This window comes from Oryza brachyantha, chromosome 5 (genome assembly GCF_000231095.2).
Source record: "Oryza brachyantha chromosome 5, ObraRS2, whole genome shotgun sequence".
NCBI lineage: Eukaryota > Viridiplantae > Streptophyta > Magnoliopsida > Poales > Poaceae > Oryza > Oryza brachyantha.
Window position 1 is genome coordinate 5614801 of NC_023167.2, and position 25036 is coordinate 5639836.

The 25036-nt window shown below is 39.1% G+C and overlaps 2 protein-coding genes and 1 pseudogene across 2 annotated transcripts; all 3 read left to right on the forward strand.

Moving 5' to 3' along the window:
- The first annotated feature begins 3067 nt into the window (after nucleotides 1-3067).
- LOC102706382 (putative ubiquitin-conjugating enzyme E2 38) lies at nucleotides 3068-6866 on the forward strand. The gene is made up of 7 exons (XM_006654106.3): nucleotides 3068-3172; nucleotides 3302-3416; nucleotides 4482-4880; nucleotides 4961-5024; nucleotides 5458-5597; nucleotides 5678-5989; nucleotides 6191-6866. Exons 1-7 carry the CDS (start codon nucleotides 3159-3161, stop codon nucleotides 6536-6538), a joined length of 1392 nt encoding a protein of 463 aa, XP_006654169.2. The 5' UTR covers nucleotides 3068-3158; the 3' UTR covers nucleotides 6539-6866.
- Nucleotides 6867-10708: 3842 nt separating this feature from the next.
- On the forward strand, nucleotides 10709-11759 carry LOC121054541. Its single transcript, XM_040524574.1, has one exon. It carries the CDS (start codon nucleotides 10771-10773, stop codon nucleotides 11227-11229), a length of 459 nt encoding a protein of 152 aa, XP_040380508.1. The 5' UTR covers nucleotides 10709-10770; the 3' UTR covers nucleotides 11230-11759.
- Nucleotides 11760-20915: 9156 nt separating this feature from the next.
- Nucleotides 20916-22698, forward strand: LOC102708899 (annotated as a pseudogene).
- Nucleotides 22699-25036: the final 2338 nt, after the last annotated feature.

Consider the following 25036-nt stretch of genomic DNA (forward strand, 5'->3'; position numbering starts at 1 on the left):
GAAACAATAGCTTTATGCAATAAAATTTTTGCATGAAGAAAGTAAAACCTATACAACCTGGTTGACATGAAATAATGCTAAGATATCCTACATAATATAGAGAAAGAGTTCACAATAATCCCATGCATCCCAAAGTAAGACTAAGCCTAACCCATCAACTGACTTTCCCAAATATTTCTAATTCATTAGAAAATTTTGACTTATTTTTCTCTATTCGAAACTCAACAAACTTTTTAACTCTAAGTAAATAAGAGCTTTAAATTACCCAATCCAAGAGAGCCATCCTTTTTTTTTTTCAAATGACTCCAAATTTTGTAACTTCAAGTATGCACATGAAAGGGGGAAGGGTTCCTTAGGGATTTCCATTTGGCTTTCCCTACATTCAAGGTCGGCTCTAATACCAATGTATCATGCCTAGAAATTTCTCCAATTTCTGAAGTTTAATATGTATTAAATCTCGGATCAAGACCAACACCGGTACACAAAATGCTAATTAATTCGTTCCAAGGCCAGGTTGTGATATCTATGTTCAAAAATAGTTGGTTTATCTTTGTATGCACAGGTGACTTGAGGACAACTTCCGTCCATAGTAAGGATTGAGATTAGATTCATGGAGGAACCGAGGTCTAGTATGGTTAGGATACCATGTGACATGGTTGGACTAGCATCAGGATCCATGGTGATCAATAGCAGTCAATTGTTAGTACTGGGCTTAGGGAGGAGCTGAGGTTCAGACGGTCAAGTATGCTGGGTGACAGTGTTGGATATAAGGTGACACATGATATATGGATAATATGGGGGATGGGTTTGTAACGTGCTTCACAAGTGGTGCTTGCAAGTATTGGTGAAACTATGAAGAAATATGGATGAAAAGTTGAGAAAGAAGAATATGATTTGGATGCTAGAATTTGAAAGGAGAGAATTTTATTTGATAAATTAAATTAGTTTTGGAAATTGAGGGTTTGGTTTTTACTAGGACTAGGAGTCCTACTGCTAGTAGGACAAGGAGTCATACTCCTGGTTGGTAATAAAGTTTTTTGTATAAATAGAGAGGTTGAGGCCGAAGAAGCATAACTTTTAGAGTTTGACAGGAGTGATTTGCACGCACTTTCTAAATATATACTGATGTAATAAAATTGATCTATCATCAAGTTGTGTTCAATACACAACTTCTTCCGCTTTGGTTCCGACTTCGCATGATAACAAAAGGTGATCGCATCAATGCTCGTTGGATTCCCAGAGAATTAAACTCAGTAGCAAATGATCTAGCTTACAAAGGTCGTTTAGCTTGGGAGCATATCAACTCAGTTCCTTCTTTTTTGTGCCATAACCAGAAACATTCCTTGCATGTTTCCCAATGTCCCTTTGGTAGGGATCTCCCTCGATCATTTCTTAACCCTCGCTCATGTTCTTTGCGTTTGAAATAAAACATGAGTTGTTACCAAAAAAAAAAGTTGTGTTCTCTTGTTCTTGAGAGGTTGGATGACTGCATAAGAGATACCAATATCGACATGTCAGTCCATTAATTTTGGGTTTCCTTTACTTACGCTAAAAGATTTGGTCCATTGATTTTTCCTACCATTCACGCTTCCTCTAGTAGGCTTAGTCTTATATATTAATTCTACGGTTTGTTGAGGCAGACAGACTTAGGAATTAGGATAAAAGAGATCCAGTTTGCTGCAGTCCCTCTAACAGAGATGTGATCATTGGGATCCAAACTTCCATAAAAAAATTATGCATCGATCCCTTAATCTCTCATTGTTTATGATTTGTCATTCGATAGAAAGTTCCTATCATATATATATTGGAAGTTTCGAAGTGAGAATTTGATCCCGCTATCAGTTATCCGTGTTCTGCTAATATCTATTCACCATATATATGGCATCAAGATTCTCTTGAGGTGGTCCCATCTACCAGATATATGCGCTTAGTATCTTTTTAGACCGTGTACTCAAAAAGCGTGTGAATCTCATAGAATATATGGATGTTCAACGTGTAGGTGCGCACACATGTAACAAATCCATACTCAAAAAATATTATCCACACATGTAACAAACCCATACTAAAAAATATTGGGATATGATCAGGATGCCTCTTATCATTTGTTTACCGTGTCACTACGACGCAGGAAGGCTGCACGTTGGTGAAGTGGAGTATTTGTGAACCGGTAGAGTAGAGACAAAAACAATGACACAACACATATGACTATTGCATTAAAAAATATAATAAAAATAATTCCTGCAAAATCATAGTTGTTGAGTCATGCCATTTTTCGAAGAGTGCTCAGCGAATTTATTTAGAAGTAAAAGAGGAATCGGCATAGATTTAACTTTGTAAACAAGAAAAAACAAACGTAAAGTTAACTTTCGCAGATAAACAAATTATAGACAATAGTATACTTATATTTGGAAGGTTCAGATTTACCACTCCATTTTTTACTTACTTGAAACATAATGAAAATGAACTGTTATGTTAAAAATAATTTATAGATAAAACTTTTACATTCTATAAAAATACTCTAAATTTAAAATCTTAATAAACAAATTATAGACAATAGTATACTTATATTTGGAAGGTTCAAATTTACTACTCCATTTTTTACTTACCTGAAACATAATGAAAACGAATTGTTATGTTAAAAATAATTTATAGATAAAACTTTTACATTCTATAACAAATACTCTAAATTTAAAATTTAAATATAAATTCTAATTTATACTTGTAACTATAAGTATAAGCTTAATATAAAAAAATAGGGTTAGTTGGGTGCCAACTACGGAGTACGCGTGATCCGTTGGGATATGTGGAATGGTCTTCCCAAACTGGAAACCCGTATCCTCTCCGTCACCGAAAAGCAAAAACAAGGCCGAGCCTCTCCCACTCCCACCCCCACCCCCACGCTCTCCCACTGACAGCTGGGCCCCACCAAGAAAACGCGGGGGGCCCACCTGGCAGCTGGAGGGGGAGGCCGCCGGCGTGCGCGGTGGGAGAGTGTGGGCCCCACACCCCCGCAGGAATAAAATTGGTACGCGCACGCGCCGAACCCCTTCGCTCTGTGCGATCTTCTTCTCCCCGACCCCTCTCTCCGCCGCTTCTCCTCTCCTCTCCTCCGCCTCGCCGCCGCGTGCGCGCGCGCGCGCGTTCGCTCCCCGGCCGCCATGGACGCCGCTGGGTAGGTGTTCTTTTTTTTCTTCTCTCTCTCTCACACCGGTGTGCGCTCGGCATCGGGAAATTGCGGGAGGGGGCGATTCTTGGGGGGGTTTTGTCTAATCTGTTTTGGTTTGGTGGGATGGTTTTGTAGGTATTCGCATATGCAAGGAGGAGGGGCGTCCTCGTCGCCGGCCTCGGCGTCCTGCCGGGCCGCCGACGCCGCCGCGTGGGACGCGGTGCAGCAGCAGAAACGGCAGCGGTGCCAGGTACACCCTCTCCCACCGCGTTTCTTGGCGCCCGAAAAAGTTGTGGCCTCTATTATGGCTGAGATCACCGGAAAACCGTTGGTTGGTTGTAATCTAAGGTGGTCTCTGCCCAATCCGGGATGCGATCGCTGTGTTTGTTTGATTTACTAGACCGCCGATCCGATCCGATCGATCAGGGTTTTGGGGCTTTCCTTGTTCTTGCCACGTCTAAAGATTCGTTCTTGGCGAGATTGTTGAATCTAGGTTTTTTCTCCCTGGGACTGAGTTGTTCTGGGATCAAATCGGTGGGGCTTGGGGTGCCATGGTTTTGATTGAGGTGGGATTGTGGTGGTGGTGATAGGGTTTTGGGTTTTGGGGGTGATTTGATTTTGAGTCTGGTTTTAATTAGTCCATATATATATATATATTCGATCAAACGTAGGACGCAAACGCACGCGCACCAAATGCAGGTGCGCCCCGTAAGTCCAACTCAAATCGACTGAGTAGAGAACAGTGGCAAATCGGTTTTGTTTGGATTTACTATGGTAGATTGAGCCATTGAAGTTCCATTTTTTTTCATTGTTCTGAACACCTACCTCTATCACTACTCGGTCCTGTAGTCAAAATTGTCTAGGATACTAGATTTGTGATGATTGGCACTGTTCTTTGTCTGAATCACGCAAACCATTGAATTGCCATAGTGTTGTGATGGAAACCCATATCATGTAACAAGTGTCATCTTTATCAGATTATGTGGAAGCTATACTAGTGTAAATTCTTTGTGATTGGTGCGCTTTTTATGCAGTGTAGACCTAGTCATCAGCTGTAATATTGTATTTGAGCTGCATTTACATGATTTGATAGATATTGAGACAACCTGTTGCTTGCAATAAGAATTTTGTGCTGACCTCCAGCATCATGGCTTGCATTACATTATGTTCTCAAGTAAAATTAGTTAATGTCATATCATGACATGTGAAGCTAAAGTTATACAAAAGTAATTAAGGTGGACTGAAATCCCATGTTTTTTTTTGTTTCAGATGATCCCTTTTTAGTTCTTATAATAACATATGATATACTTTGTAGGGTTCTTCATCCAATGATCCAGTTGGATCCAGTACTGAAAATAATTCCTTCCAAGCATCTGAACCTGAGTTACAGAACTTTGACTGCGGGAAAGATGATGAAGAAGATTACTATTTGTATGATGAGGAGGAAGTCTCCTATGATGATGACGGAGACTATGAATTTGACGAAGCTTACTTCAATCAGCAGCTAGCTGATAAGTTCGATGGTTTGGATTTGCCTCCAGGAGTGGAGGCTTCTGTTCCATGGCTGCAAAAAAGGCCTGCTGATGGGCCTGGCAATTTTAAGTCAATGGCAGAAATAGATGCTGAAATTACTAAGAAATATGAGTTCTTTAAGCAGTTTGATGTTGTTGAGAATTTTTCTGATCATTACTATGCTAAGAAAACTGTTGGAAAGGTAACATCATATGCATATTTGTATCTTTTGTACTCTTTTTGAGAGCAAACACTAACTTCTTCTTTTAAAAAAAATATCAGGCAGGGAAAGATTGGACAAAAAGGATTCAGCATGACTGGAAACTCTTGGAGAAAGATTTACCAGGTCAACTTTGTCAAGAATAGTTGTATCATTATTTCTATATAAATGTGGCATCTGCAACATATTCACTGAAATTTCTTTCAATCTATCTATTAATCAACATCTCATTCTGCTTTGTACTCATAAAAAGAATTGTTCAGTAAAAGCTCGAAATCTTCTTTAGAGCTGCAATTGTTTGTTGGTCATGAAATGTTCATGTTGTTAGTCCTATTGATGCATACATAACTACACCTACTTTATTTACACCGATTTAGAATACCCTGGGGCTCACTGCTATAGGAGCTCCAAAGGATTAGAAATTACAACATCCGTGACTCGCAAATACATATCTTGATGCCATGTAGATGGGGTTACAGATATACTGTTTTATTTTCTTTCTCTCATCATTTGTTTATTCCCATAAATACACAATTCTTATTCTTGGTGTGCTCTACAGCATCCATATATGTTCGTGTGTCTGAGAATCGAATGGACCTTCTGAGGGCTGTAATAATTGGACCACAAGGAACACCTTACCATGATGGCCTTTTCTTCTTTGATGCTCAATTTACTAGTACTTATCCTGCTACTCCTCCAGTATGTGTTCAAATGCTTTTTTCAACTTTTATGTACTTAAATATTTTGATTGAAGTATCTAAGCTGATATTTTTTGCCAGGTGGTATATTATCATTCTGGAGGGCTTCGGCTCAATCCAAATTTATATGCTTGTGGAAAAGTCTGTCTTAGCCTGCTAGGCACTTGGACTGGTAGTGGTTGTGAGAAGTGGAACCCTGCTCAATCAACTATGCTACAGGTGTTAATCTCTATTCAAGCTCTCGTACTGAATGAGAACCCATACTTCAATGAGCCAGGATATGAGACCTTTGCCAACAGTATTTCTGGACAGAAGAGTGCCATGGATTATAATGACAACACGTTTCAGTACTCATGCAGGACGATGTTATACTCACTCCGTAGATCTCCAGAGGTATGTTGTACTACTTAGGCTCTTGTAGATTTTAATGACAATTCTTTTACAAGAGTTGTTATGGCATGCTTATCAGTTTCCTTGATTATGACCATGCACTCTGTTTTGTCTGCACCGCTGGCAGCTGCACCTTATGCAATTCCAGAGCTTACACACAAGATCACTGAATAAAATCCCTCTTTCATTTATTATTTGTTTCAGCACTTTGAAGACCTTGTTGCTGGTCACTTCCGTGAACGTGGTCATGCCATTCTGGCTGCATGCAAATACTACATGGAAGGTCATAAGGTTGGGTCCATAGTCCCGAACGAGGATGAGGATGGCAAGCAGCAGGACAACACTGACGCAGCAGGATCCAGCAGCAGCAGTGGTGGAGCGAAGTCGCAGCCTAAAAGCATCGATCTGTGCACTGGTCGCGCCGAATCCTTCAAGACCAACATGACCGTTCTGTTTGAGGAGCTCTTGATGGAATTCAATGTGAAGGGTGCTGACACCAAGAAGTTCTGTGTTGAGAAGTTGAAGAAGAACCAGCAGGCTGCCGCACCCTGAAGAGACCCAGCTGCAGCTACAAAAACAGACATCTTCTCTCTAGTTCTTGAGGTTTCATAATGAAGCGAAAACCATAGAAGGGGGTTTTGCTCTCCTGACTATAGAAAAGCTGTGTAGATAGCTCTTTTTAGTGTACAGGTTGGCTGTGTGGACCTTTTATTTTAAAGGATGCTGTTAGGTGCTGACTGAAGTATCAACCCACCCCTCGTTGTGGTGTGATCTTAAAAAAAACTGACACCTGCACAACTAGCATGGTGTTACTTGAGTTTCTCCATCATATGGTTGGATTTGACATTTTCCTGTGGGTTAATTTTCTTTTTGCTGCTAACATTGCATTAGTTTGTGACTTATTTACTGATGATGGATGTAATCCCAACCTTGAGTTGACCTATATCTTATCTGAAACATATTAACAACAATTGGTGTGGTTTAACTCTGAGGTCAACATGGTCCTTATTCTAATTTGTCCAATTTTTCCAAACATTAATTGTTCTTAGTCTAATGTGGTCACTAGCCTCGCTAAAACTGTCAGGCGGGTGTCGAGGAAAAAAAATCATACACATCACAATAGGAAATTGAATTATTTGCCGCTATAAGAAGTAATCTTTACTTTTACTACTTTAAAAAAGAGGAGTTTCATCCTCTGGCCGTAGTTTCGTCCTCTGTCCGTTTACCCCTATCTCCCCACAAGCACCCAGGTCGCACACTTGGTGGGATTCTGTCGGCATCACTGAGGTTAATTAAATTAATGTTTAACTCCTCTTAAAGAGGAGATTCATGAATTGATTCATCTTGAAACATGATTAAAAATATTTTAGCCTGCGGTGTTAAAATTAATTCTCATAATAATTTATTATTACCCTAACTTTTTAAGTAGATTATTTTGATTATTGTATAAAGTTGACAAGCAAACAAGTTTTTACATATAAATATTTTATTTATGTATAAAGTTTATGAACGAAATATTTTATTTATGTTTAAAGTTTGACTAGGAATATTTTATTTATGTGTAAAGTTTATGTATATTTATGTAAACAATTTATGAATGGAAATATTTTATTTATATATAATATTTACGAGTAGAAACATTTTCTTTATATATAATTTCCAGTAGAAGTTTGAAATTTTTTGTTCACTTTTATTTGATAAGAGAGCCTAATCTAAAAAAATACAATTTACCTTTTAATTTTTTATGTCTAAGTAAAAATACAATTAACAATAAATCTAGAACCTTAGCACTGTGATTAAATTCTATCTTTTTATATAAAAAAGAAATCAAAGAGATGTTTTACCTGAATAGGATGAGAAATTCATGTTCTATATGGATTTTGATCCACCAGTCTAAAATTGCATGACATATAAGGTTTATGTGGGCGGAGAAAGGGCTTGCATAGGGAGAATAAATGGAAAAGAAAGAACAAAATGAAGGATAAAAGAAACAAAAGAAACAAAATAAGAGAAAAGAAAAAGAAAAAGGACAGAGCGTGTCTCGAGATTTACGTGCGTGGTAAGCTGCAATCTCCCGGGGTGCTCATCATCCTCCACCGATGACAACGTCGGTGGGGTTGGCGGCGCAGGCACGTAGCTAGGAAATACAACCTCGACCGCCAAGTACACGTCAGCTAGCTTTGTGCCAAGTCATTGGTTGAGCAATCCTGTCGTGCCGCCAACTGCTTCTTCCTTGTCGTCGTCTTCCTTGTCATCGCCTACGCCTCCGTCTTGCTCCTACTCGTCATCGTTGTCGGGGGTCGCCATGGGCAAGACGACGTAAAGGACTGGTGGCGTAAGCAACTGGTGCTTGCCTCTGCCACTGTAATCTACATGTATCTTTGCAAATATAATCTTTTATGTTTTATTTTTTATAAAAATATAGTTTCGTTGCGAAGCATAGGCATATAACTAGTAATTCTTAAAATGCATGTCTTAGGTTTGCTCTTAATCTGTTGCCATCAAAGATACAACTTTAACTACTATTGACAACCACGCACGCTGGATCCTCTTCAATCAGTGTTTTTTCATCCCTGATGCAGTTGTAGAGAGAGGAGCAACGGGTGAAAATGATAGGGGAGTTGGTCTCACGGGGTTGATGGGTTTATTGTCGGAGCTCACCAGCACCCTGCCGCCATCGACTACAGATCGCTAGGAGTTGATATTCCTCTCCGACCACCGACCCTAACCGAGGCATATATACCTCCTCCTTGTGCGGCGTCGCAAGGTTGAAGATAATATGAGCAGAGACAGGGTAAAGTGTAGGGGTAGTTGTGGTGAGGCTAACTAGAAAGGGAGAGAAGCTAGGCTAGAGGAGGAAGATGATGCCATATCATTTCTCGGCTTCATTCGTGCATCACATTAAGTAAGTGACAAATAGTCAATGAAGTCATATCTTGTTTTTACATAATGAAATTTATTTGACCTTTTCTTCAAAGAAGCTACATCCAGAATGAATGAATTATAAAATCGTAGCTCGATTAAAAACAAGAAAACTACTTAGAATTTCACCTAAAATGACAAATAGTACATATTATTAAATTTATCTATCATTGGCAAGATTATGCATAACTGTTGTTTTTATCCAATGACTTACAAGTTATGTGCCATCGTTGCCTTTCTCAAATAAGAGAAGAGAATCTTCGAAATCAGTTATTGATCATTGTGTTGATTGAATATCAATCACATCACCAATTACATCACCATGACCAAGTAACGTTGAACTAAAGCTGAAGATAACGTCGAATAGTATCTTAGATACAACTCAATCATGCATCATATCTTGCCACTGTCATAGCCATTGAAGCGGATCAGATAGAGTTTCACACCAAAAGACTCCACATTAATATGGAATCACCAATACAATGCCTCCAAGAAGGTTGTAACATATAGGATGGTATCATCGTTATTTTGGACATCTAGAGTACAAAAGTGCTAGAGGGGATTTTGTCACATCATATTGATGAAGGTGTGTGACACCCACGAGCATCACCAATGTTAGTATTCGGTAAAGCAAAGATGGCAGCAATAGCCTCCTTGCACACTACGCACTACCACTTGGAACCCTTTTAGGAGCCTCACCACCTTATGCCTATTGCTCATCTAGCGCCCCAACTCGTCTCCCTATAGAGCAACAAGGACTAAAGAAGAGCTCACTGGAGACAAGGAACCCTGACTAGTGGATGTGTTAAGGACGTTCTCACCGGCACAAGTGGAGGATGGAGCATCGAGACAAGGCGGTAGTGATTGAGCTTGTGGCAACACTGGAAGGCTACTATGCCCATGGTGGCAACAAGCAGTGAAGGGAGTAATAAGGCCTAAATGCTCTGTTGCAGCGACAATGCCACCAATCAACCCTACTGCTGCCCTTCTTGTTGGCGACATCACTGCAGTGAAAAGGACGAGATAGTCAATGGGCAACTGCTAGGGTTTCTTTATCTTTATATCACCGCTACACAAAAGTTAGTCGTTCTAAGAATTTTGTCTTTACATGGCAGAAAAAACATAAGAGGGGATTTAAGGAGTTGCCAGTTATTAAAATGGCAAATAGTTAAATATCCAAGAAAATGTACCAGCTAATCTATAGCATAGGGCATAAATGTAATTTTTTTGTATATAACAGTTCCTTGTGTGAGATCAAATCTGAAAAATTGGTCAAAATTCCTAGAAAAAGAAATCTAATACATATGTTCTAGAATATAAACATTTATGGGTGGTTTAACATAGAATAAGATTTAGCGGGGATTAAGTTTGCACATAAAAGACTACCGTGACCGTTAATAAATAAGGAATGAATGATGTTCGAAGGGTAGTATGATAAAGTGGTAAGGATTTTGAATGTGAGGTAATGGATAGAACAAATAACCGTGAATAGTATTGTAAATGTTTATATTATAGAAAAGAGCTAAAACTATTTCTATCATTGAAAATTACAAATAAAAATACTTATACTTAGTATTTTAATACATGACACAATTGACTTTTAACACATATTTAATTATTCATCTTATTAAAACACTGACATAATTATCATTTATTTTATTGTGATTAGATTTATTACTAAATATATTTTAATTATATCTTATATTTCCATAAAATTATATTTTTAAATAAGACAAACGTGTGCGAAGAAATCAAATATTTTTGGAAGGCAAAGATTATTTTTAGGGAACGACTCTCGAGTCTCGACGCAAAGGCCCCCAAAGGCCCAAACGCGCGCCGCAGAACGCAGCGCAGGACGCGACATGCTCCGGCGAGCAGCCTCCTCGCTGAGCCGCCGCGGCGCCACGGCGGCGCTGCTCCTCCGCCGTCCTCCCCGGCGGGCCAGCGCCGCCGCGGCGACGACGCTGCTGCTCGGGCGCGACCCTACGGTCCACCCCTGCCCCCGCCCGGCGGCTGCGGCTGCGGCGGCGCAGCCGGTCCGGCGCCTCAGCGACTTCGGGCTGCCGGTGGTTCGTCGCATGGCGCGGCGGAGCCCTCCCACCAGGCCCGAGGGTTACTCCACCTCCGACGACGGCGAGGCGGGCGGGCCAGGCTCGTACTTCAGCTCCGACGAGGACGACGACGAGGACGTGGAGGAGGTTAACTTGGAGCCCATGTCTGTCGAGGACGTCGCTGCGGGGAAGGAGTGGATGGGGTTCACGTTGGAGTACGACCACGGCTCCGACGAGGACGAGGATGCCGTGGAGGAGGAAAAGAAGTAGCAGCGGCGCTGGAGGTGAGGATTCTCCTCGTTTTGCGCGGCGCACGCTAGGTGCTTGAGCAAATGCCTGTAAGATTTCGCGATTGCTTTAATCAATTTTTTTATCTTCTGATCACTGTTCCTGGATGCTCATATGAGTCGAACCTAACTACCATCATCAAACATAACAACTGCTACTACATTATCGTGGTATGCATTGTTGATTGTTGCTTTATTGATTGTGTCATTTCAACAGCTCATGGATGGATTGTTCAAATGGGCAAATGTTGCTTGTCTTGTTTGGTATGCCATACTGAGTTTGGTCATACTTACGATAAGTTTAGAATGCCTCGTTTCCATGTGATGAGCTGAACTATTGAAGTGTTAAAAGTAGGGCATGTTTGGTTTGCAGACAGAGCCACATATTCATTTTTTTTATTTGGTTTTGAGTGCAGCAAAGTCGTTCTCTTTCTTGTAGAACATGCAGGTTTAGAGAGACACATACTAGCCCTTTTGTGAATGCCAAAAAAAACTTTGTTTCTAAAGACAACTGCCACTGAGCAAATTATAAATGGAGTGAAAAGTGACCATCAACATTGCACTATACTTATTTTGCACATGGTATGCTTATGGGCATTTTCTTTCTGTTGTCACGTGTTACTATGTGCTACCAAACAGTTTGGTGGCCTTCATTTTGTTCAGATGGGACAATCCAGGTCCCAAGTTTAGTTACACTTACAATTGTTATTACGATATGCTAAAACACACTATCCTAGCCAGCTTCGGTTGATCACACTCATACCATGTTTGACATTTATTAGCTCCAGTAAGAATAGTCTGATGTTTTCAGTAGGATAGTCTCTTATTGTCAATCTCTTAACTAATCCGCATTGAGTGCTTTCTCAATGATTTCAAATCTGAAACCGATGAGGATTTTGCGAAACCTGAGAATGCTTACATGCTACTACTATTGAACACGATGCTAGTCTGAGCAAAGCATCTCCTCTGGTGATGCTAGTCTGGGCAGGCAGAAGAGGTAGGAGACCAAGGTTGTGGCGAGCGAGGTGGCTTGGTTAACAGCTGCGATGGTAACGCAGTGGTGAAGTACTGATGTAGGCATGTGTCTGCTTGTCCTGGGTAAAAGAGGAGACTGTCCAGATTTCATGAGGGGTGGATATGGACTGGGATCCAACTAAAAATTGGGCAGTGTTTCATCGCATATAAAATAGAGTTAAAATTGTTTCAATTATTAAAATGATGAAACACAGTTGAATCAAACTTTCAAATATTTTCACTTGAGGGTACTAGCTAATATGCAAGTGCTAACGCTACGGCAATATAAACAAATGCAAATAAAAGAGATAACCATATAATGATATAGAATAGATTAAAACTGACAAAAAGGAGTTATTATAAATCTTGCCTTAACTTAGTTAAACAATTGAAAGGCTCAAAGCAAGAGGGTTATGTATAGATTAAAATTAACAAAACAGGAATGATAGAGTTATTATAAATCTTGCCTTAACTTAAACAATTGAAAGGCTCAAAGCAAGAGAGTTATGTGTCGGTGGCTCTCACAAGAATTCCTCTAACTAAAGAAAGAACCCCATTATAGATGTTAGAAGAAAAGAATGCCAGTACCTACACATTAGCTTCATGTCATCTGCACCACTATAAACATAATTAGTGTTTGGCATTCATATCTTGGAGAAACTTCCCGTGTTGCAAGCACATAATCAGTTTCTGTTAGCTCCACCAAGAATGTAGTTTGGCCAGCCATAATATGACCATTGCTCTCATTTCTGCACATATGTAGTCAAAGAGAAAGATGGTCAATTCTTTCGGTGGGAACATTTGCTCCAATCTACTCTACAAATTTGAAGTATCTGAAAAGCAATATTCATATTTTTTAAGAAATCTGTGAGGAAGCAAAATTGCAAAGAGGCCAGTGAAGAAATCTGAAGAGGAATTACATGAATCAATGTCTTCAGGCATTGAAAGAAAGTTAGACCACAATATCTTACACGAGGCGTATTTTTGTCCACCAATAATTGACGGTATAATTGATTTATTTGTATATTCATATGATAGATATCCAGGTGTATTTTACAAAATGGATGAGAACTCAATATTTCAGACATATAGCCTTACTGCACCATCAGTTAGAAATTTACAGTGATTTTACACTGAAAAGGTTGTTCAGGATGAAACACCAAATGATGATAAGGCCAGCCACAATGCTTTGAATTACAGTTTATGGGTAGTTCAACTGTTGTCCTGCTCACTAAAATCATAACATTCTTCTGGACATGGACAAATAAAAGATGATGGTGTTGTAAACAATGAAGCATAAAAAAGGTTGAATCTGGACCTGAAATAATCGAGTATCATACTTAGGTTGTGTTATTTTTGCAGATGAAAGATTATATGTTATTAATGCTATTTAATGGTATAAATGATGAAATTTACTATTATAAAGTTAAAAATCAATGTTAGAAATGTGAGATGATAAACTTTTATATAAAACCTTTTGCAAAAATTACATTTAATAATTTGAGAAGTGTGCACACAGAAACCGAGGAATAATCTAAGGATAAGATGTAGGAAAGAACAAAACCTTAGTGTGTCAAATAATATACTCTACATGGTTAGGAGCACCTAAATGAGCTTAAAAGGCATGTTACTTAATTACATACTCCTTAGAGTTATTGATAGCAATAAAGCCTAGAGCCATTTTATAGATTTTACCAATAGATTGGTACATCTGAACAAATTGAGTACAATACCTAGAGTATCAAATAATTTACCCTACAAGGTTAGGAGCGCACCTAAGCCAGCTTAAAAGACATGTTATTTACATAATAATGAGTGCCTAAAAGCAGTTGATTGAAACAATATTTGTGATGACAAGACAAAATGGGTACATCACATTAACCATGAGAGACAGATTATAAATGGAAGTGAGTGCCTTGGAAGCAGTTTGATGATCCAGTATGTGATTAAAAAGGTAAATGAGCAGAAGTATCCAACAGCTAGTGGGCATGGCAGTACGGCAGTCATAGGGTTTCGACTCTTCCTTTCAGTAATTTTCTATTGGGAGTATAATCACCAGCTCTAAAAATTAATGAACAACGAGTCATGTAAATTACATTATACTTATGTAGTATTTCCCCCGTTCCATATTATAAGATTTTCTGACATTGCCTAGATTTATATATGTGCTAATGAATCTAGACACATATACAAAATATATATATTGATATACGGATGAATGTCAACAACCTTAAAAAGTCTTATAATATGTAATCGAGGTAATAGTATTTTTTGAAAGATGGCATTGTAGAAGACATAGAAACTGAACTTGTGAGACCAAAGCGTAGGCACGCCATGCAAACTCTAATAATTTTTTTTAACATAACTGTGATATTTCATTAAGCATGTAGCATGATGCATCCATGATCCATCAGCAAATAGATTGAGCAAGATGTTGCTTGACCAGTGAAATTGCTAGCGAATAATTTCTTCACTTTGGATCAAACCAGCCACCACAGAGCTGCCATCAGACAAGCTTGGTAGCAGCACATGGGATTAAATGTAAGCACACAAAAATTTTGTTAGCATAGTTAATATACAATATAAAAGTAAAAATTAAACTGGACCCACCTTTTCTAAGAAAGTACATGATAAAAAAAAGCACTAAAGGTGGAGCAAACAATTTTTTGGCTGTGCATATGAACCAACCATATTCTGGCACTAAACGACCATAATAAATTCTCTTATTGAACTCAAGGTTTATTATTTCCTAAAGAAAATAGAAGGACAAGATATCTTAGGGTCTCTAAGTAACATTGTTGAGATAAATGAAAAGCTACCATCTAGGATCAGAGTGGACTTATACTTGTATGTTCATCCATCAGAGTAGCTATGAAGGACTAAAACGAGAACATTATGCTACATGTTTGGACTGTTCAATCCATGTAATTTTGGATATATACTTATCTACATAAGTTGGTAATTATGCTTTCACATGTGGGAGAGAGATCCCAGGTTCAAATCACCAATCAGTTCAACCTCAAATATTCACCGTTCTAGGATATGAGCAACTGCTAGACGAAAATTGTCAGTAGCTATTCACCGTTCTCTTCAACCCTGGTATCCAACCTTAACCAGCTCATTCCAAACTGAGGAATTGTGAATAATTACTCAATTGGATTGCAATGTCAATTGGATAAAATAATTATTCTTCTGGGTGATTAAACCACTCTACAAGCAATAACTCAAAAATAAATATTGGTTTCATTCAAAAACTAACAGCAAATCCATTGGGTGTAATAAAAAAGGGGAAGGCAAATTATATTTATGGCCATCAATAGTAAAATGAAAAAGGAAACCACATTGACAAATGAAAGATTCTTCACTGCTTGATACGAGCACCATGGAATTTGAAGATATGTCCTGAATTCTCAAAACTTTTTTTACATATCTAGCTATTCAAGTCACATATCTGGACTTATACTTGTATATTCATCTATCAGTATACGTAGCCATACAACATTATGAAAAACAGTAGTACATATATACCTGCGTGGAGGCGACCGCGGAATCGGTGTAGAGGAGGCGGCGACACACTTGGCGTAGAGGTAGGGGCAGATTTAACGTGAGGGAGATAGGGGCTCAAGCCCCCGCTACCCCCCGTTAAATCCATTGAAGCCCCCACGAATACCCACTAAAATTTTATGGCAAAGATCAACAGAAATAAAGGTTGAAACTTGTTCAGACCCCCTAGTCTCGTTGGCTAGATCTGCCACTGCGTAGAGGAGTTGGCAGCACCCGACAATGACAGTAGGACGGGAGGGTGGTGGCAGATGGTGGGCATAGAGGAGGCGGCGGCTGGTAGGACGACGACGGTGGTGACGGTGGGATGGGAGGGCGGCGGAGGAGGGAGGGCATAATGGAGGTGGCGGCACTAGTTGAGGCAACAGTTGGTAGGGTGGCAGCAGCGGTGGCTAGGGTTTGTGGAGGCGATTTGAGGAAAGGGGTAGGGATGAGGCGACGACGGGATGAGAGTACGGCAGCGGAGGAGGGAGAGCATTGAGAAGGCGGGAGCTTGGGTTTGGGGGAGGAGACCAGTGGGAGCTGGTGTAGAGGAGGTAGCATATGGAGGGTATCAGCGGGACGTGGGGAGGGAGGCAAGTCTGATGGACCGTCCGAGTCTATGTAGGTAGATTCAGGCCGTCCGATCCGTCGCACGATGATAATGAGGAGTAAATCAAGTTGGTGCACTGTAGGTTATGATACATAGAACATCAAACATTTTCACTTGAGGGTTTAAACCATCAAGTTACAACTATTGAGACAAATATGTTTTATCCATCAAAGACAAGAAAATTAAGAAACATCATAATTTTAAATAAATAATTTTTACATGATCTAATATTAACATAAAATTTAAACTCTACAAAACTTCTTTTTAAAAACATGTTTAGCATCGAATATAACATTTCATATTCTTAATAAATGAAAAATTTTTTACGTTTGTATATTTCAAATGAACAAAACAATTGTGTAATTCTCAAACAACACGCCATTCAAAGTCCACAAAGCAAAATTTAACGAAAACTACTTTATACAAACATGTGTTGCATCCAATACAACTTTTCGTCTTCTGATAATAAATAAAATTTTATTTATATTTGTATATATCAAATAAACAAAACAACCGTGTCATTCTTCTCAAATAGCACATAATTCGAAGTCTAATTCTTTTATGAGTTTAAAACAAACTTCATCATGTCTTCTTATATTATATACAAATATATTTAAATTAAATATTAAATGATCATATAATACCTAGTAAATATTTATGCACTTGTTTTTTGAATTTAAAAATATATGATAATTTTTAACAAAGTGAAATTACTAATGATATTTTCATTGGTTGCGTTTTAGATGGTTATTATTAAGAGATGCATATATTTTTTAATGATTAAAAAATATTCTATGTGATGCATCATTTAATAGGTCAAGGAATCTATTTAATTATTTTATATAAAAAGATGGCGCCAATAAAATATTTCTGGAACACAAATACTCATTTCCATTACCAGAGAATTATTTTTAATGTTATTGTCAGTGATTTGACTATTCTGGCATCCAATCAAAATGGCTTACAACATTAAAAGTGTTGTTTTATCTTAAAGCTGGCAATATCCACATTCAGCGGGTCAATTCCATGTATACCCTTGAAAACTGACTTAATCTCTTTTATATCTCTGAAATTTACTCGATCCTTTCTATGCTCCTAAAATTTTAGCTTCATCCTTCGATGCCCCTCTCGATACATTTTTCTTCATTTCACCGTTAAATTTGTGAAAATGTTTTTCGTTCCCTTGATGATTTAGGTTGAATGTAAACTTGAAAAACAATTAAAAATTTTGTTTGCGTGCATAGTATGTGCATTTTGTGTAACTAATGAGACTAAATAATCAGTCTAGAAAATTCTGGCATCAATTTTAAAAATAAAACAAATGACATAAATCAAAAGTTTTATTCAAAATTTAATAGGACAATAGATTTTTGATCTGGAGCATTCCTTAAAAATGTTGTGAGCATTAGTAGTCCTATCTTTGTATATGAATTCTCCTCATTTTTATGATTTTTTTTAAAATAAAATAAATACATATTTTTATTTCATTATCTAAAAATAAATTTTGTCATAAATAAAGTATCACGCAAGGAACTCATAGCTATTAATAGTCTCATACAATAAACTTTTATATTTTTAATAATATAATTCATAAATGTCTATCTAGAAACTAGACGGTCAACTTACAGTCACCTGACGGGAAAGGCATGGAAGGGATCAAATTTAAAGTTAGAATATAGATAGGATTAGCTAAAATTTTACGGAAATATTATACTACGGGATCCCGTTCAACGAGATCCAACTACGCTGTGACGCGACGACGATCCCAACTAGTGATCGATCAACTTGACTCCTTCCCTTGGAGCTCTAGCTGCACGCGGAAAGCGCTCCAGCACGCGGCACTCATCAGTGTGACGGCTCCCTGCTGCTACTGCTACTGCGCCAACGGGACGGTACGACGGCTGCTGCTGCGCCTATGACCGGACGCCGCCGAGACAGGACAACTTGAGTGACCGGAGCTCCGCTATCTCAGCGGCCTCCCCGTCAAACACCCTGGCGCGGGCGTCGACGACGACTGCGGCAACAGCGATGGCAACAACGACCAGGAGCAACTAGCGGCGGTCGACGGCAACTGCGACATCGGCGATGACTACGGCGGTTGCGACAATGGCGATGACGACGACGACGGTGGTGGCGACGACGATGATGAGGATTCATTAGTTTTTTGGCGATACTAACCAAGTATCAGATGTTACCGCACTGGTATCACATGTTACTGGTGGAGTATCAGATCTGATACTGATGAGGTATCATGTTTGATACCTCGTCGAAATTAGGTCGTTTCAGTACCAAATTTGGTAACAATGAGGTATCATGTTTGATACCTCGTCGAAATCATCTCGTTTCTAATATCAGATCTGGTATCGTTGAGGCATCCTGTTTGATACTTCATCGGAATCATCTCGTTTCTAGTATCAAATCTAATACCAATGAGGTAACGTGTTTGATACTTCATCGGTGTCATCCTATTTCCAGGATTAGATATAATACTGACGGTATCATATTTAAGACCTTATCGGAATCATCCCATTTTAAAATAGGATCCCGTAGGGTAGCAGTCCCCAAAATTTTAAGGATATACAAGAAAGTTTAGAAGCGTAGCCTACATGTATACCAACCTTTCCACCTCTTCCTCCTTTCTTGTCGCTATTGCCGCCTCCTCTGTGTTTTTGTGTTTTGCCATCTCCATGGTATATAAAAGAAAGTTTATACACGAAAACTTTATACATCTACATGTGACCAAAACATTATACATGAACGGACGTTTTATGTATAAAGTTTACTAGAAAAATACCAGCGCGTTGCATCGGGTCAAGTCAATTTTAACTGTGCAAATTAAAATAAAATTTGAAAATACATTGGACGTTGAGTCAGAAAGAAATAGTAAATTACAGTTAATATCCAATTGATTTTGGAAGCACATGTTCCATCGATAAGCTTATAATTAAGAATGATAAATTATGCTCAATATTATAAATAAAATTAAATAAAAATGGGTAGCCTTTCGATAGTAAAGAAAGATAGAGCCTCGTTAAACCCTATTATGGTATTTTCAACCAAGTTCTCTATGTGTTATTCCTTTTGATTTTTTATTTGATGTAAATATATAATTTTAAAATGGTGCAGAGTGATTGTTACTAAGAACCATTCTACTTTTTTTTACCTTTCTCCTTATTTTCTATCTCTTGTTTAGTCTTTTCTCTTCTCTTTTTTCTTTTCCTTCTTTTCTCCTTTTCTTCTTCCTTTTCCATTTTTTATCTTCTGCTGTCTTGTTATCCTCTCTTATCCGTGCAAGCATTCTATATCATGTAATTCTGGAACGTTAGACTAAAAACCGAATAGGACTTGAATTTGACATCCTGTTTAGGCGAAACATTGCTTTTTTTTCTTTATAAAAAATAGAAAGATAAGAAACATTTGCTTGGTTTCTTTTTTTTTTAAGAATTGAAATGGAATCATAACAATGTTGTGATTCTATTTTTTATCCTATCTAGACAAAACATTTGCTTGGTTGTTTTTTCTAAAAAGAATAGAAAGGAAATCATAACAATGTTGTGATTATATTTTTATTAATAATTGTATTTTCACTTATATTTTTTTCAAATAATCAAAAATAAATTGTGTTACCCTTTACTACGGGATAAAAAAAGAGAGCAAAAGCTGGGGATTGCTTTGTTGTTTTTGTAAAAAAAAGTAGAAAGAAAATCCTAACAATGTTGTGATTATATTTTTATTGCTAATTTTATTTTCACTTATATTCTTTTTCAAATAATCAAAAATAAATTGTGTTACCCTTTACTACGGGAATTAAAAAAAGAGAGCAAAAGTTGGGGATTGAACCCACTGTAAATAAGTGGATAAAAGAAAAATAAATACAGATTCGGTAGGGATCTAACCGAAGATCTCGTCTCGTGTAAACATCCAAACATCGTCCCCATCGGATCACGACTCGTATAATTTTTGGCAGTAGAAATAGTATGAACTTGATTGGAAACCACAACTTCCTACCCAAAATGTATATATATTATCTAAAAAGAATAATGTTTATATTCATATATTGAATGTTTATATATTTAATATTTTTGCTGTAAAGTTTATAGATCAAATTTAAATTAATTATATGTTATTTGATCGACGTTATTAGGAATATAGATTAAAACTTTAACCAATCGTGATCTAATAACAAAACAACCAACCGTAGCCTATATACACGGACGGTGGCCGCGCCTTCCTCTTCGGCCACCACGCACCTCCGCCTCCTGCCCTTGTCCCCCCAACCGGAATGCCATCGTCGCTCACCTCCTCTCCGTGGCGCTCGGTGAAGCTGCGCGGCCGGCATATTTGGCCTCAGCACTACTGCACACCCGCCGCCGTCCTGTCCTCGCCCAGGAAGTAGCTGCTTCCGCTGCCGTTCGCGCCCCCCAGGCGTTTCGTCGAACACCTGGTGGGCTACTCCGTTTGGCCCCTTTCTTTTCCCCCAAGAACTCGATTGGTTGGTCGGTATGACCGTCGTTCCGTTGGACGAGGTGTCCCGATCAATCTTGCTGCCCCTGCCCTTGGAAAAGGAGGATGAGAAGGGTCACGGCTCTCCGGGAGTAGGATGAGGCGGCGCCGGCTGTGCAATGGAGGGAAAGGGCCAAGAAAATGCTGCGGATTTGGGGGCGATGATCTCTGTGGAAGGCCTTGGTGGGGTCCTCCGACAACCTGAGGTGGGCGTCGTGGCCATCGAGTTGCCGCCTCAGTTGGTTCAAGAACCGGCCAACCGTGGGCGCGACGACGCCATTGTCTTGGAGGCAAACTGTCTGGGCAAGAAGCGCCGCTCGGCTGCCGCTACAGCGTGCGAGCATCCAACTGCGGTGATGGTGGAGGCGAGCAGCACAACGAACCGTGAGAACAGTTCCGTGTCGTCTACATATCTTCCCGTCGTAACCGCAAGATCAATCTGCCACGAAGCAGTGTCGACGAGACCTTCGATGGGAAGAGGGAGGAAAAGGTCAGGCCTTGCAACCTCGCTGTTGCATTTCGCGGCCAGATAGCTCGAGAAGCAGCCACCGCTGCAATCCCCGAAGGTGCTCGTCGCGCCGTTGATCAGGTGCTCACGAAAATGCAACAACTGCTCAAGCATGGCTCTGGTGACAATGCCAAGAACATGGTCCGACCTTCGAGAAACACATCGGACGTCGTTGCTGTTGGGGAGAAGGAACTCGAGGAACACATGAAACAAGCTACCGTCCTTCCCCAGGAGCTCAAGGATCTCCATAGCCAACAAACAGACGCTGCGTGTGGCAAGATCACCAATTAATCTGATTGCAAGATTAAAGAGCCTTCTGAGAGTAGCATGCCCATGTCCACCATTGTTGGTTCTGATGACGCCCACTTCAGTGGTCTATTCACTAGGTTGCAAAGCTTGGGCGTCAGCCTCACCGATGTGACACCAATCCTTTCCAAGAATGTCACTGGTTTTGATTGTAGTCCCAACCAGGCGCGACTGTTGCTACCACGCGTCTTGTTGGAAGGCTCGCCGCTTGTGGGGATGCTCACACAGACAGAGGACAAGCTTATGAATGGAACAGGGCTACCCATCGAGGTCCTCGACCGATATGGCGTCTCCTATGACATGTTTCTAAAATATCTCCCATGCAACAAGTCATACCGCCTGATTGTACAGTGGACGAAGTTCTTGGAACTGAGCCACATGATCCAAGGTGATTTGGTGAACCTGGGGGCGTTTCGTTTTGAGGGGCAGCGGCTTGTTCTGATACTGTTGCGTTATGGGAATGCTAGTAAGGTGAAGGAGGAGGAATTGACTTTCAGGATGATAGAGCCAAACAATGAGGAGAGCGCTTCAAGAGTGGCGGAAGCAAGCGAGGAGGAGTTGGAGGCAGCTACTGCCTTATTGATGCTGTCAAGATCTGGGATCCTTCGACCGAAGAGGATCATCCATGACGTGGCTAGTGACATGTGGGACCCACCATCCGCAGGCCCATGTTAGCCGCAATGTCATGTACTCATGGTAACGTAATGTCAGAGGATCCGCTTCCATCAACCAAAACCGAAATGATTCTCAAAGTGTCCAGGACAATGTGCAAGTAGTTTAGTTTATTTTCAGAACTTATTCTGAAGGATTGGTAGTTAGCTCCCTGCCTTGCTGGTTTCTGTCCTGGGCTATCTAGATTAGTAATGGTAACAATTATTAGTATAAGGTATACCATCAAGTGTCAATATATACCTAGTAAACAGAGAATAGCAAGAAAGTGAGCATTTGAACATATGATTTGTCTATTGCATTAGTTTTACTAATCTGAAACACTCTCTTTGTTGTGCATATTTTGTTATCCTCTTTTGCTACAGTTCATTAATTGCTTTTAATACTTCCACTCTGTTCTCTTTTTTTTTTCCTGATTGGCATGATTGTTGTGCTAAATCTTCAGAAGATGATTTTTACTGTTCTTCGTAGCCTGATTTTTGTTCCTGATATAACACTAATATGAAATGCTTAGTGATTACTTATGTTTAATTTCTACTGTAACTGTCCATGGTTAGGAGCTTGTTGTTTTGCCAATATAGGCCTCTAGTATGACCAGTTTTGCTTCACTTTAATAATGTTATCTGTTTGGGCTGTAGGACCATGCGTGAATTAAGCCAATGTCACTGAAACATCAAAACAAACCTTTGAATTGTTTGTCTTGACAGATTTAAGTGGCCACATGAAAGGCTACTAACCTTTACAGCTTTCAAGATGTCTGGGTACTGATTTCATGATACATTAGCACTAGATACACTGTCTCATGGACATTCAGAACTGTCTACTTATTTAAGTACGCATTAGAATTATATACATTGTGTCGTGTGCATCCAAAACTTGTCAAAAATGTCACACCTTTACAGGTTTCAGTATGTATGGCAGTTGATTTCAATTTGTCTCCATCACATTTATTCTTAGATTCTGATTGATCAACTGTTGTGATGGTAAGGATTGGATGAACTGGAGATTATTTCTGCTGAAAAAAAATGTGAGGCAGAAATGAAAAATTCCTGGAGAACAATAGTGATAGTCTCTACAAAGGTTTCATAGTAATAAGTTACTGATACAAAATTCCCGTATAACACTGGTCATAGTCTCTATAAAATTCCTGGAGAATATTATTATGGAATTACTGATACATTGGCACTAGATATACCATGCCGTGTACATACTGAGCTTCCAAGGCCGCGTTCGGCGTGATAGGGATAAGTTAACTTATCCCTAATACGAAAAACGTAGTAATAGATTAATATATAATTAATTAATTATTACATAAATATAAAATAGATTAATATGATTTTTAAAACAACTTTTCTATAAAAAATTTGTGCAAAAAATATACCGTTTACTAGTTTGGAAAACGTGCGCGGAAAAACGAGGGGATAAGTTAACTAAGCGGAGGCTGCCAACGTGGCCTGGGAAATGCACAGGATTCTAATGAAAGAACTGATTAGGAAGAAGGAATCTGGAGAGGAAACTTGCGAGTGACAAATATTTTCCTAGAGATATTTCATTTATATTCAACTTAAGAGATTTGCTCCGGTCCAACAAAAAGTAACTCGAGGTACTGGTATCTTGATGTACCAAATTGTTTCCCACCATTAGATCTAGCTAAGTATGATATAAACTATTAAATCCAATGATCATAAATAATTTGGTAACGCGAGGTACCGTACCTTCATATACTTTTTGTTGGAGTGAATCAAATCTCTCAGCTTAATAGTGGAAGGGTTTGAAAGGTCATATGGCAGGGGATTTCTAGTAACATTTTTTTCTTCTGCAGTCGTGATACTGATGCATGCTCTTGGACAGATAATTAATCAGGTCAGGTCACTATCGACCCTTGATTTGTTTATACTTCTTTATACTATTCCCAATGTTTGTTGTTTTGCTGAATTTTTGGTTTTGTCATTACCTGATATTTTTATTACTATGTAAATTGCACAGTCAGTCTGCACTGATGTTGCCCATTTTCCACACGATGAACAGATGCTGGAGGATGTGGATTGCCCTGATTGCTGGTGCAACCGCCTCCCTGACCTGGAAGACAAAATTCTGGTAACTTACAAAATACTCTTATCTTTTCGCTTCTATTTATGTTTATAAACTAAAATTTAAATGTTCAGTATTAAATTTGGAGTTGATTTTTGAGTTTTTTCATCGAAATCTATTTTTCAGTATTGGCCTTTAGATCGCTAAGAATATATAAACAGCTTGAAAAAGTAACTTAAGATATCATACTTTTTAGTGTAAAATATGTGGTATATTGAGTTATATTGTACCTTGAGGTACCAAAAATTTATACTAAAATTCGTGATAGCTTGAGATACTTTTCAAGAATGATAAAAAAACCGATACACGAAACTTTTCTGTTTGCAAATATGTCACCCCCTTGCCATTGATTTCTTAGCGGTCAAACATTCTCTCAACAGCGTCCATCAAAGGCCACTCACTCTTCGAGAAGATTGCGTGAAGTCTTGGTGTGAATTGGATCCAAGATGTTCTTCAGAGGTTAGCAGGGCAGGCAAACACGATCTTCTGATTATCATGATATCATCATCGTCATCAGCAACTTGTTCTTGCCGTCGTCATGCTGGC

What these genes read in the sequence shown, in the direction of transcription:
- LOC102706382 (XM_006654106.3), top strand. An exon ending in AGAAACGGCAGCGGTGCCAG is followed by an intron (nt 3,417 to 4,481) that starts GTACACCCTCTC and finishes TATACTTTGTAG; the next exon opens with GGTTCTTCATCCAATGATCC. An exon ending in CTTGGAGAAAGATTTACCAG is followed by an intron (nt 5,025 to 5,457) that starts GTCAACTTTGTC and finishes TGTGCTCTACAG; the next exon opens with CATCCATATATGTTCGTGTG.
- LOC121054541 (XM_040524574.1), top strand. Translation starts at nt 10,771, where the DNA reads ATGCTCCGGCGAGCAGCCTCCTCGCTGAGCCGCCGCGGCGCCACGGCG.